The 13541-nt window shown below is 40.6% G+C and overlaps 1 protein-coding gene across 1 annotated transcript; it reads left to right on the forward strand.

The window, feature by feature from the left end:
• The first annotated feature begins 2001 nt into the window (after positions 1-2001).
• LOC105033850 (abscisic acid 8'-hydroxylase 1) lies at positions 2002-5072 on the forward strand. Its single transcript, XM_010908798.3, has 7 exons — positions 2002-2349; positions 2437-2755; positions 3304-3690; positions 3802-3976; positions 4084-4190; positions 4278-4396; positions 4535-5072. Exons 1-7 carry the CDS (start codon positions 2144-2146, stop codon positions 4626-4628), a joined length of 1407 nt encoding a protein of 468 aa, XP_010907100.1. The 5' UTR covers positions 2002-2143; the 3' UTR covers positions 4629-5072.
• Positions 5073-13541: the final 8469 nt, after the last annotated feature.

The raw sequence follows: 13541 nt of genomic DNA on the forward strand, positions 1-13541 counted from the left end.
TTTTGCTCTATTAGAAAGTGCAAATGTTTTCATTAAGTAATGAATCATATATATTCTTAATGCATCAGGCTGTATGATTGCACAAGACTGTGGCTATGCTGGTGAATTAACGAGTGTTGAGCGACAAAAAAATTCTAAGTTGATTGGGAAATATAATATGAAATTGAAGATATTAATGTAACTAATTTGTAATATTAGCAGAATTATTATTATACTCAAAGTCTGTTATAGACTCATTGTCTTATTTAAAGTCTATTATATGTAGTTAGACATATCTATATATACATCTTGTACATACTAATATTGTAGTGTGTGTAGAGAGAGAGAGATGAATGTGTGTGTGTGTGGAGAGAGAGAGACTTCATTTTTCCATTCTTTCTTTATTTTAGCACAACGAATATTCCCATGGTTTCGGATTGTATTTTTCACATGAAGGAATGATTTATCTTTTTTTAATGACATCAAAGTGTTGGATCGCATAATAGCCGCTTTGAGATTTGTACAGATAGTTGAAAGAAAAGTTCTAAATACTTTGAGCTCTGTGCAAGACGCGATCTAGTGGTTGACGCCACAAAAAAGGATAAATCTTTTGCGTGAAAATACAACCCGAACTTCTTCCCATGGGCCCTGTGAACTGCCTGCTTATGGGATTACGACTAGTACCGTACACAGCAAGCAGTGCTTGGTCTTTTATCTCTATAGAGGTGGGTGGAACATGGAGCGGTGGACTGTCAACTTCTACATCCGTGGTTCGACACGTTGGTTTTCTGTTGGATCATTCTCCTCTATGCTTGTGCTAGGGGAGGAGTATCCAAAAGTGATGACATACGTTCACATGTCAGTGGACATGAGCTCTGCTTCATCTCTCTCAATCGACAAAGATAACCATAGAATGTAGAACCAGGAATTTAGGCCCATTTGGGGCCGTTCTAGCTCTTAAGTTGGTTCACATGGGCTATCCTATGGTCACAAACCTGCCCAGCTGTCTCCTAGGACATCCTCTGTTGCACGGAACGTCCTCATCCTCTGGTTTCAACATGACCTACAAAAAAAGCTGGTTTGTCAAAATGGCTGCGCTTAATTTCCAAACATGCTGCATGCCTTTGACAAGGACCAGGTGCCTCTCTGAGGAATGAGTATCCCCTTCATTACACTAAATGGAAGGAAGTCCATTCATTACCACAGTTTTTGGAGAATATACAGATGGGAGGCCGTGCCCATAGTAGGTGGGAAGATGGATCAGTAAATTCACAAGTTAAAAGGAATTAGTCTAACGTAACTGCAGATCTTGAATTCAAATGACCCACAGCTTGTCAGATTTTTAATAGAGGGACTCTCGTGGATGGCTGTATAGGTCTGGTATCCAAGTCATCAGCCCTCAGATCTCTTGTAACTTTATCAGCTTAACTAATCGACAACTTTATTTGGCATCAATGATCAATTCATCATTTTAATAGAACTAAAGGTGGTGCTGGTGGCGCCCCTCGCAAGGCATAACTGGAAGTGAGAGATGGTGAGAACCAAAAGGGGTTTAGACCCAACCGGCTGGCCGGAAAACGAATAACCGGCGGCGCCGAGCCCCTATCTCTCCTTTCCCGGATGGCACGAGGCGGCAACGATCCCTCTCAGCAGATAGCTTAAAATAATACAATAAAATCATGATATCCCTCTCCGAGGTCCCTAAACGCCGTTCACAAGCCAAACATGGGGCACGCAGTCAACCTTGTTCCGCTTATGCGCCGTGACACGTGCCACTCTCCCTCCCTCTCTCTCTCTCTCTCTCTCTCTCTCTCTCTCTCTCTCCCACCTTTCTCTCTCTTACGATGCTCTCGCTTTCTTACTCCTCTTGTTTCCCATTTTTCTCCCTATCACCATACCACTCATGCCAGTGTTCATAGGATATAGGTGAGCTGGAAGTGATTCCGTGGGTGGTCTCGAGCTGTATTGCTCCATCCCTCCCACCCATTATAAATACCCTTTCCCCCTCCCACTCCTCTCCACACACATACACCCAACCTCATTCGAATCCAGTTCACCTCTCTCTCTCTCTCTACCCTTCATAGGCACTGCTTATAAGAGCAAAACACCAGTTCGTTGTAATAGTAATACTAGTTAATTTTCAGAGCCTTCCATCACGATTGCAATGCTTCCTCTCCTACTATCCCTTGTCCTTTTCCCGCTCTGCCTGCTCTATCTTCTGCACAGAAGAGCAAGAGCGAAGAAGCCTTCCTCTGCCACCGCCCATAAGCTGCCCCTGCCTCCCGGCTCTATGGGCTGGCCCTACATCGGCGAGACTTTCCAGCTCTACTCCAGCAACCCCAACACCTTCTTCTCCCTCAAACAGAAGAAGTATGCCGTCTTCGTCCCATTGCAATTGCGTCGAACTAAATTCGGAGCAGTGATTGCATGTAATCCATCCTCTTGTTGTTGTTGTAGATATGGGCGTATATTCAAGACTCACATACTGGGATGCCCCTGCGTGATGGTGTCGAGCCCGGAGGCGGCGCGGTTGGTGCTGGTGACGCAGGCCCAGATGTTCAAGCCGACGTACCCGGCGAGCAAGGAGCGCCTACTGGGCCCCAAGGCCATATTCTTCCAGCAGGGGAACTACCACGCCCGCCTGCGCCGCATCGTCCTGAGGGCCTTCATGCCCGACGCCATCCGGGGGAAGGTCGCCGGAATCGAGGCGGTCGCCATCCAGGCCCTCCACTCCTGGGACGGCCGCAACATCAACACCTTCCAGGAGATGAAGACGGTGAGCGTCATTCTCTCTCTGCTTTCTTTGTAATTTCTTTCCTTAGCAAATTCAAGCTCAACATGACTTATATGATTTTCCTTGTCTAATTACAGCCCCTACATCAATTTTTCTCCCTCTCAAACAATTCTTGTTCTGGTGTCCGATTTTTTCATGTATTTGTGGATAAAATGAGCTCGGAAGTCCAGCATATGCTCCACCACTTTTAATGGAAGTCCATTGTTTTTTCCCCTTTTGTTCTCTTTTTTGTGGGAAGTATCACCTAAGAAGTCATGATACTTCAATTTGAGCTCGAGTGGGTCAATTATTATTATTATTATTTTTCCAGTAGTATTTTTTATTTCAAGAAAATAAATAAATAACCTGAGCAATTTTTATTACCAAATTTTCCGCATTTACTTACTTATTTCTGGTGGATAAGGCGTGGTATGGGAGTCATGATATTTCGCTATCTCAGGATGAAGCCAGTGAGGATAGAATACCACTTCTGTAATTGGTACTGATCCTGTCTCTGTTTCATTTTGTTCTCCTTCCTCCAAAATTTGCAGTATGCGTTCCATGTGGCACTCCTATCCATATTCGGGAAGGATGAGATTTCCTGCATAGACGAGCTGAAGCAGTGCTACTACACCCTGGAGAAAGGTTATAACTCCATGCCTATCAACCTCCCAGGGACCCTCTTCAGCAACGCAATGAAGGCCAGGAAGCAGCTGGGCCGCATAGTGGCCGACATCCTTTCATACAGGAGGCAGAAGAAGGCAGAGGCTGATGACCTCCTTGGCTCATTGATGGAAGCAAAGCAAGGCCTCACCGACGACCAGATAGCCGACAACATCATTGGCGTCATCTTCGCCTCTCGTGACACTACCGCAAGCGTCCTCACATGGATCGTCAAGTATCTCGGAGAGAACCCAAGCATCCTGCAAGCAGTCACCGTAAGAAAAAAAAAATTTTTTCCTTTTTTTTTTTGCTGTCCTTCCGGTCTTCCTACTCTCCGAAAGTGTGCGTTTTGAAATTGATATCTTGTATGGACTGCCTACATGCAGGAAGAGCAGGAGGAGATCATGAGGGACAAGGAAATGGGTGAAGGGGAGAAGTACTTAACCTGGGCTGATACCAAGAGGATGCCGATGACTTCGAAGGTGATTCAGGAGACGATGCGGGTTGCTTCGATCCTTTCTTTCACCTTCAGAGAAGCGGTGGAAGATGTCGAGTATGAAGGTGGGTGAGCATCAGCATGTCGTGTACCGTATCGATTCTTTTAATGGATTGTTCCATGTTTTGCTGCAGCTCGTTGAAACTCTAATTTCCTCCCTTTGCTCGTGCAGGATATCTCATTCCCAAGGGATGGAAAGTCTTGCCACTGTTCAGAAACATTCACCACAGTCCGGATAACTTTACCGACCCAGAAAAGTTTGATCCCTCCAGATTTGAGGTAACAAAGAGAAACAGATCGCCTCCTACATTCAATCAATTCCAGCCCCTGTTCTGCAGACAAATCAACCGTCTCTTTCTACTGCAGGTTGCTCCAAAGGCCAACACCTTCATGCCATTTGGGAATGGGACCCACTCCTGTCCTGGCAATGAGCTAGCAAAGCTGGAGATGCTGGTCCTTCTTCATCATCTGACCACCAAATACAGGTACGGGACTAAAGGCATCGAGAAAGCCTCTGTTCTATATCTTAAGTTAGACCATCCTCGCACAACATGCTTCATCTTCTTCCAGTGGGGGAACCGATCCATCAATAACTTTTTTTTGATGGTATATACATCCTTCAGGTGGTCTATGTCGGGATCGGAGAGCGGAATCCAGTATGGGCCTTTCGTACTGCCCCTGCATGGGCTGCCAATGAGATTCTCTCGCAAGACATGAACGGAAGATCAGAAGATACACCTACTCTACCGGACAGCATCGGTCATTGTTATCGTCGCCGGTTATAAGGCCACTTCATATAGTGATATTTCACAGATAGGAGAAGGAACTTGCAATCAGCTCTGATTGCAATTTCTGGAAGAAAGAGACCACAAAAATTGACAAAGGAGGCATCATTCAGAAAGCGTGCAAGGAGAATCAGCTCATGTGAGGAGAGCGAAGCTCCCTATCACACCGAACAAATTATACAGGCCTTCCAACCAATTCATGTATCAAGGAAGGAAATTTGACGAAGGGTGTCAAAACATTCAAATTACATGATTGTATTAAAGTATTATTTATTTTTTTTTCTTTTTTTCTCATGAGAATTCAAAGACGTTGACGGGGTTTGTAATATGGTTCACTATCAGCTTTTTGATCTGCATAATTTATGCTCAAAACATATTTGATTGGGTGAAGTTGGACTATAAAATAGAAATAAAAATAAATAATTTGATTGAAAAAAAATTATTTTTATTTTAATTTAAAAAAATAAAAATATCTTAATTTTTTTAAATTTAATTTTTATATTGTCTAATATTTAAAATTTATTAATCAAATGCGTTATAAAATATGCCCATCCCGATTATCCGTAACTATTTGAATTTCGATACCAGTTCCGATGGTAAATCAAACTCTCCTGTAAATGATCTAATGTCGGAGGCACAATGCAAGGATACATCTGACTTCTTGCCAACTACGCTGTTCCAGACTCCTTGGAATTTGGAGTATATACATCTCTCTCTCTCTCTCTCTCTAAATATATATATATATATATATATATATATATATATATATATATATATATATATATATATATATATAAAATATGTGTGTATATGTATCTCTCCTAACCGGTCATAACAGGTTCCGCCTTCGCATCCAGGTACCGTAATATGAGGTAGTCAGTGATTTGACATCGTCTTTTCAAATCAATAAAAAAAGGATTCCTCGAGAAAACATCTTGGTACAAGGCAATACTAGAGGACAATAAGCTAATTAACACGCATTCTGGAATATCTCATTCAGCTAATTTGGCACTCGCAGCCTTGCAGGGCGGTGCAGATGATCAATTAGCTCCAGACTTCAGGAATTAGTTTCTGCCAGCTATCACCGTTTGTTTTTATTCACAGAAAGATGCAATCCAGAAATTGTTTCTTCTCCTCATCAGAAGCCTGTCCATCAGCGTCGCTATAAATCAATATAGACAGTGATTCATCTTTATGTTCTTGTAAGGGTGGATAGTTTTGCTCGTCTGGTAACTGTCATGGTGGGGCTTGCACAATCATAATTGTGCGCCAGTTACTACGCTAGCTGTCTTTCGCTGATTGCCTTCACGAGTCGAGATTATTTTTTAAAAAAAATGCTCTAGATATTAGTAAGACTATCGAAAGTTGTAGGTCTCAACCTCGCACATTATTGGAACGCTGTCTGCTTCTTCTACTACCATACAAAACAGAAATTCCGTGTAAGAGATTGGCCTTCAACTAGAGGATGAGCTGGTTGCCGTAACATTTTTATCCAGCTGACTTTGGGCCAACAACTAGTAGGTAGAATCCAACAATGGTCATCCTCTGCAAAAGAAAATATATGATGGAGCTGGTAGAAGATTTGGTACGGTCGAGGATAACCTTTTTCTCCTTTGCTCTTTCTGCCGTCTTCTACAGTTGAGCAGCGAATAGATGGATCTGTTTCAAAGTTAACAAGGAGCTGCGATTTTTTCAAATGTTCACAGGAAGATTTAACTCATCAACCTGCATTTCCACAGTCCACTGGTTTTCTAAATACCAACTTTGTCACCTTTTCCATTTCCTCTGCGCATTTTAGAATATCTATATATAAATATATGTTATCTGAGAAATATTCAATCCAAAAAAAGAGGGGGAGATATTATTCACATAGACAGGCACCGCATAAAATCAACATTCTATGCCCATCATTTTCTTTTCCTTTCATGCACCTGTAATTTCCATGCATCTTGGCTCTTCTTTTAATTGTACTTGGTGGATTCTTGACGGATGGAAATTCCTAGCTCGCATGAGCTGATTCTAGTTTTAGACCCGTATCATGACCTTGATTTGCTTCAAATGCTCCTCATACTGCAACCAATTCTACTTCATCTTAAATTCCAACCAGAGTGAATTCTCCCACTCGAAATATTTTCCCCTCTTTTTGTTGTGAGAGGGAGCGTGAAGATTAATCAATCCCGTTCACATGAGAGGCTTACAGTTTTGAACCGCAAGAATTTTTTTAAATGCTCTTGTGAAACAAGCCCTCCCACCGTCCGTCCGCTAGCTCCACTATAAATCGTTTCTCATTGCCCTCATCCATGTCTTCCCTCATCCGAGTCCTCTCTTTTTTTGTGGCTTTTCTACATGCATTTGGGACCCCTCCTTTCCAATCCTAGCTATCGACCCAAATCAATCCTAGCCAGTAATGAGCGATAAGCAAACTAGCTAGGTTGTAATCCCAAAATTCTCTTCGACCAATTAATGGGCTGAAATATCTAGAAGCAAATTAAATTGGTAAACATGCAATTCTATCCACCATGTTACAAAATCATGGATGGAGACTCCTTTGACTAATTGGTTTTGTTGATGATGGCCTCTGCGCGTTATCCTAACAAAATAATGCCATCTGTCATTGGATACAGTGGTAACCAAGACCAACTAGTATTCCTCCTCTTCTACCCGGATCTTCTTACACTTGAGGCTAAAGACGTGCATCTGGTGTTTGACTGCGTGAAAGCATCTGCTTGTAGACAGCTCCATTACCAAAGTAAGAAGCAAAGCACATTTGCATTTCTTTTGGATGGTATCTTGAAATACTTTTGGCCATTTAAAAGGTTATTTGGTAGTGCTACCAAAACTGAGAAGGTTCTTCTTAATTGATGCGCCACTGCTTAGGGTGCACGCCATACTGCTTCTACAGCCATCGCATTAGACCAACTTATTTGTTTAATCGAAAGAAAATGCAAGCTCTGCAAGGAAATCAAAAAAACACATAATATATACATATGCATCCACACACACATATTAATGAAGCGAATGGGATTGAAGTCAGCCAATACCAAAAATAGGGTTCAATGGACGTACCGAGAAGTTGTTTCATGATGACTCGGGAAACATTATATCATTTGGAGACAATTTCTCTATAGTCCCTGTTGCGGTTGAAATTCATCCTGGGCTGGAGGTGCTGGAGCAAAACGACGTCCGGTGTGTCAACGACGATCGAACCTGCAAGAAAAATCTCTATCGGAGGTGATTCGGACTAAGACCTCCCGATGCTCAAGTCAAATTTTTCGCAACAGATGGAGAAGAGCGAGTGCTTATGAAAGGGAGAGGAGATGTACCTGGAGAGTTCTCGTTTATCTCTTTTTAAAGGTGAGGCGGGAACCTTTGAAGAGAACATAGATTGTCAGAGATATTTTGTCTTCCATTAAGTGTTCTCGAGAATCGTATCTAACAATATCACCTCATGACAAGTGGAGGGCCCCACCCATTAATGACATAAGCCGACAAGCAAGACTTGAGAGCATGAGGGACTCGCCTTACTCATAATCATTCCTATTTTTTAAAGGGGCGATGTGATGGGGCCATAAAGAAGCTTCTTGGGGGGTCAATAGCCAAAGCTGGGAGTGAAGACCAATGTGAGGATTGGTCGACAGTTGATGTAGAGGCCGATGCTGCTATCGGGTCCATAGGCTGAGGTGAGGATCGAACGAGCTCAGGAGGCATAGGTATCCACGGGCAGAAACTGGATATTTTGGTGCACCGCTAGCCATTTGGAGGGACATGGTTCACTGCAAAAAGAGATGACCGAACTAAGGAGTAGAGGAAATGAGCCTCCTGAGATGGTATGGTTCGTCATGACCATGCGGGGGTTAACGTTCCCCAAAATAATAGTTTGAGATAGTCATTGGTGGGACACATGATTGGGAGTAAGGATCGACCAAAGATCCTTGAGAAAGATGCCTGAGTTGAAATTTTTCTTGGATCGGCATCTGATGTCTAGGTGTCACCTTTGGGCCAGTGGGAAGGACTCGACCAAGGAAAACATTAACTGTCCGAATTAGGGTCATCAGCCGAATTCAAGATCGCCCCCCAAAAATCATGCTAAGGTGTTTAGAAGGTAAAGATCGTTACGATCTGAAATTAAACCTCCACTCACACTACATTAGATGACTTCCCAGAGTAATTATCCCATAGCTCTAAGACGACATATTCATCGTTGGGATTATGCTCATTTATCTCCAATCGATACTACAATAATATCTCTGCATGTCATCTGCCACCAGCCCCTTTCCAATCCGTGTCTTCGGTGTAGCCAATGTGTCACCCCCAACATATGCCCCCTACTCCTTGGCCTGATTGAGGTCAGATTCAGAGAGTACAAAATAGTACGAAGTAACTGAGAATGTGCAGTAAGCGGCATTAGTATACCTGTTGCATGGCCAACTATCCTTATCGAGTGACTTCAGTCTGTCTGTCTTAGATTGGATGGTCAATGTGACTCCTTTTGGGTTTGTGGTTTGTCGTTCTCACAAGTGGCTTAGGTCCGAACCTTTGGAGTTTAATGGCTTGATGTGACTTCACTTGATGCATGTCCCAGTGCTTTCATGATAGCTTAAGGTCCCCGTTTATCTCCTTTTATAGGTGAGATAGGAGCCTTTGGAGAGAGCACGGATTATCAAAAAGATTTTATCTCCCATTAAATATTCTCAAGAATCGTGCCTGACAATGTCACCTTATGGCAAGTAGAGGGCCCTACCCATTGATGGCATGAGCTCACAAGCAAGACTTGAGAGCATGGAGGACTCGCCTTACTCATAGTCATTCCTATTTTTTAAACGGGTGACGTGATGGGGCCATAAAGAAGCTTCTTGGGGGCTCAATAGCTAGAGCTAGGAGTGGAGGCCGATGCGAGGATTGGTCGACAGTCGATGTAGGGGCCGATGCCGCTATGGGGCCCATAGGTCGAGGAGAGGATCGGATGAGTTCAGAAAGTGCGGATAAACTACGAGTAGAAACTGGATATGTTGGTGCACTATCGGCCATTTGGAGGGACATGGTTTACTGCAGAGCACGATGATCGAACTAAGGAGTAGGAGAAATGAGCCTCATGAGATAGTGTGGTTCGTCATGACGATGCGGGGGTCAACATTCCCCGAAATAATAGTTTGAGATAGTCATTGGTGGGATACATAATTAGAAGGATCGGCCAAAGATCCTTGAAAAAGATGTCTGAGTTGAAATTTTTCTTGGATCGACATCTGATGTCTGGGTGTCACCTCTACACTAGCAGAAAGGACTCAACCGAGGCAAACATCAGCCGTCCGAACTAGGGTCATTGGCCGAAGTCAAGATTGGTCACCAAAAATCATGCTAAGATATTTAGAAGATAAGGATCGGTAAGATCCGAAATTAAACCTCCACTCATACTACATTAGATGACTTTCTAGAGTAATTATCTCATAGCTCTAAGACGATATATTCATCATTGGGATTATGTTTATTTATCTTCGACCGATACTGCAATAATATCTCTGCATGTCATCTATCACGAGCCCTCTTCCAATCCGTGTCTTCGGTGTAGCTGATGCGTCACCCCCAACAGTCCCATTTTGGTAAAAGAATTTTCTAATGCAACAATAGGAGGAAAAATAATTATTCTTAATGGATCCATCGCTAATTATGCTGGATGTTCATCAATTGTGGACATCCTTAAAGGACTTAATGTAATGTGGTTAATACAGAGCTACAACCTATAGAATTAGACTATCTCTAGAGCACTTATGAAATTAAGAAACTAGTACAAAGTCGACAAATGTCAACATGAATGGACTCGACAATAGCCAAGTATTATGTGTGTGGTATATGAAATTTGTATAAAAAAGTCTAGTTAACTCTGTTTACTATAGACTCTACAAATAGAATCTATCAATATTACGTAAAAATCCACATCACAAGATATCTTTACCTATTGCATTGCACTTTAATCTAGATGCATCTCATGTGTGTGATATGATTTTTAAAATTTTGAATTATGTGGAGGATTGTTGGTTTATTAATAGTATATTTAATTCAAAATTTTGATATTTTTAGAATAGTCTACATTGGATTTAAACTAGACGTAAACATACTTAAATATAAATTCTTATCTTAGACACCTAAATAACTGTCTTTTGAGTAAATAAGATTTAGATTTTATCTTAATTTTTCTTTTCTCTGTTAAAATTTTATGGATGCACCACTAATTGTTTCTTATGTCTACCACTAATTATTTCTTACATGGTATCTTATAAAGAAGAGTCAAGAGATGCCTTCTCTTCCGACAAAGCATGTCAAATGGATATCTTGAGAATAAATGCCTTGAAAGATTCTCGTATATAGACATGCATCCTAATGAGAAGATGCATCTAATTGATTCATCCAATCTAATAATAATTCCAAGGGATACAATCCTTGATGAATGGATGAATCATGTAAAGAAAGGCTTGCAATTATAGATGCCTTGCGAGCTTCCCATATGTAAAGGTATGCATTCTCACGAAAAAAATGTAACCTAATATATTAGATCCGGTGCATCCCATCTAATGATGATTCCAAGAATACAATTGTTGATAAATGGATGGATCATATGGTAAGGAATGCATCCAATGAAGGGAAGCTTAAACATTTATCCTCTCCCTTTTACATCGATAAATCAGGAAGAGGATCATACTTCTCATCCATCTGAATGACACCACTAGTTAAGCAACAAATGAGGGAACTCAGCTGCACTCTTTGAGCATTTGAGAAGAAAAGATTGTGTCCATACAAAAGGGGATTGAGAGAGAATTTTTTTCAATTTTTTTTACTGATTTTCATTGCATCTGCATTTGGTTGGTTCTCTTCTAACCCTAATTCTTCTTTATTTGAGTGCACTTCAAGGAGAATATGAAGTGGTTTATTAAACCTCAAAAATAAATTATCATTAATTATTTGCATGTGGACAGTGCAAATTCTACTCGAAAAGAAGAGCCTTCCATAGCATGTCTTGAATTGGGTAACACGTAAAGTTTAGTTTATTTTATTCTGTATTTACAGAAAGCTACTGATTAAATAATCAAGATAAAATAATGATATTAATTTAAGAGATTTATAATATTTTAATAGAAAAAAAATTCCAACGTAGAAGCCAAGAAGAATACATTTAAATTTGTGGAAACAGGTGCCGGCAACTCTTTCTTATGAAGCAGAATCAAAGTTAGCCATGGAAATGGTTGAGTCATTAGTGAGGGACAGGTGGCTTGGTGAGTGCCCACTCGTTTTCGTCAAATTTGCATGAAGATGGTTCATGGAAGAAAATTTCAATGGCTTGACAATGGAATACAAGAAGTTTACAATGAAAAGTTAAGGTACAATTTCCTTTGTCAAGGATAGCCGCATCAGAGTTTGAATTTTTAAGTGAAATGCTCACCTCCTCGCGGCCTTTCTCACAAGTTGGCGGTTAAAGCCAGACAGGGAACACATAGTGACAATTTCCATCAAAATCTATTTATAAATTTATAAATTAAAATTGAGTTTGATGCATCGTCAGATAATCTTAAAAAATAATATAAATTACTTTCAAGATAGATTGTCACTATTGAATTATTAGTAATATTGATTACTGTATTTAGTGCATGCAGGTAATGTTACAATAAAATTACTGAAAATCTTGATTGACATGTTTGATATGACAATCAGATCACTAGTAATGTGAAATCAAATTTCTAAAATATCCTCATAAAATTTTATAAAATTTAAATTATTGAGAAAGAGTTTGATTTTATTTTCTAAATTTAAATCAAAAATTTTAAAATACGCTTCGCAAGAGGAGGAGGCGACGGCTAGATTGTCAGAAGAGGGGGCGGCGGTGATGCAGGCAATGGAGGAGAGGTCGATGCTAGTATAGAAGTAGGGGCCATGGCCGGAGATGACAAGGGTACGGGCGGAGGGGAGGCGGTCAAGGGCAGTGAGGGCACCGCAAAGTTCGGAGAAGGAGAAGGTGAGAGCCATCGGGGGAAGGGATGGATTTTGTATGATTTTTTTTTTGATGGATAATTTTGTCCAAAATTTATTTTGTAATATTATAAATTAGTGGTAATATGGATAGCCGCCTTTTTTCAAAATAATCTGGATTGCTATCCAAAAAATATACCAAATACAGTAATTTGATGGGCCCACTTTAAATTGCTGACAATCTGAATAGATTGTTAACTATCAACATAATCTGAGGAGATATTAAATGTCCCTTTGCTTGTAGACTTTAGAAACTCTCGATAATCCTAAGGGTCTACTTGGATAGTTAGACCCAAAATCTCATGAGATTTATGTATTGGACTAGTATAATCACTAAAAGCATTAGATTATAGATCAGATCTGTTTGTAAAGTTTTTTTTTCTTCCTACCGAATTCAGGCCAATTCACTCAAAAAATATTTCTAGATCCTTATAAATATAGGCCGAGCCCAACCTATAATACAATGCCTTTGGTGGTTGTACTGGCCCAATTGAGATTTGGGCTCAACTATCTAGGCAGATTCTAAAAGTCAAGATATTTCTTTAGTTGGGATTCAAAAACAAATTGAATGCAAGAGAAAATTTGCTCAAGAGATGGAAGAAATCTGGGAGGATTTCTTTAATGTAAAAGCAACTCAGAGAGTTCAGACCACTCTTCATTCACTACTCCTTTACCAAAAAGATTTGGAATATAATGGTGTAGATATTAAATATTCGCTCTCTTGCTGGCAATATTGTTATATTCTGACTATTTAGATTAAGTCATCGGTTCCAAAATAAAACAAATCTGGCTTTCGTATGTTAGCTATTGCACATTTTTTGAGTTGCTG

This window comes from Elaeis guineensis, chromosome 4 (assembly GCF_000442705.2).
Source record: "Elaeis guineensis isolate ETL-2024a chromosome 4, EG11, whole genome shotgun sequence".
In the NCBI taxonomy this organism is placed as follows: Eukaryota; Viridiplantae; Streptophyta; class Magnoliopsida; order Arecales; family Arecaceae; genus Elaeis; species Elaeis guineensis.

Bases quoted from the DNA above. Each gene is read 5' to 3' on its own strand.
- LOC105033850 (XM_010908798.3), top strand. From the start codon at position 2,144: ATGCTTCCTCTCCTACTATCCCTTGTCCTTTTCCCGCTCTGCCTGCTC. The intron at 3,691-3,801 runs GTAAGAAAAAAA...GCCTACATGCAG, and splicing joins GCATCCTGCAAGCAGTCACC to GAAGAGCAGGAGGAGATCAT. The intron at 3,977-4,083 runs GTGGGTGAGCAT...TTGCTCGTGCAG, and splicing joins GGAAGATGTCGAGTATGAAG to GATATCTCATTCCCAAGGGA.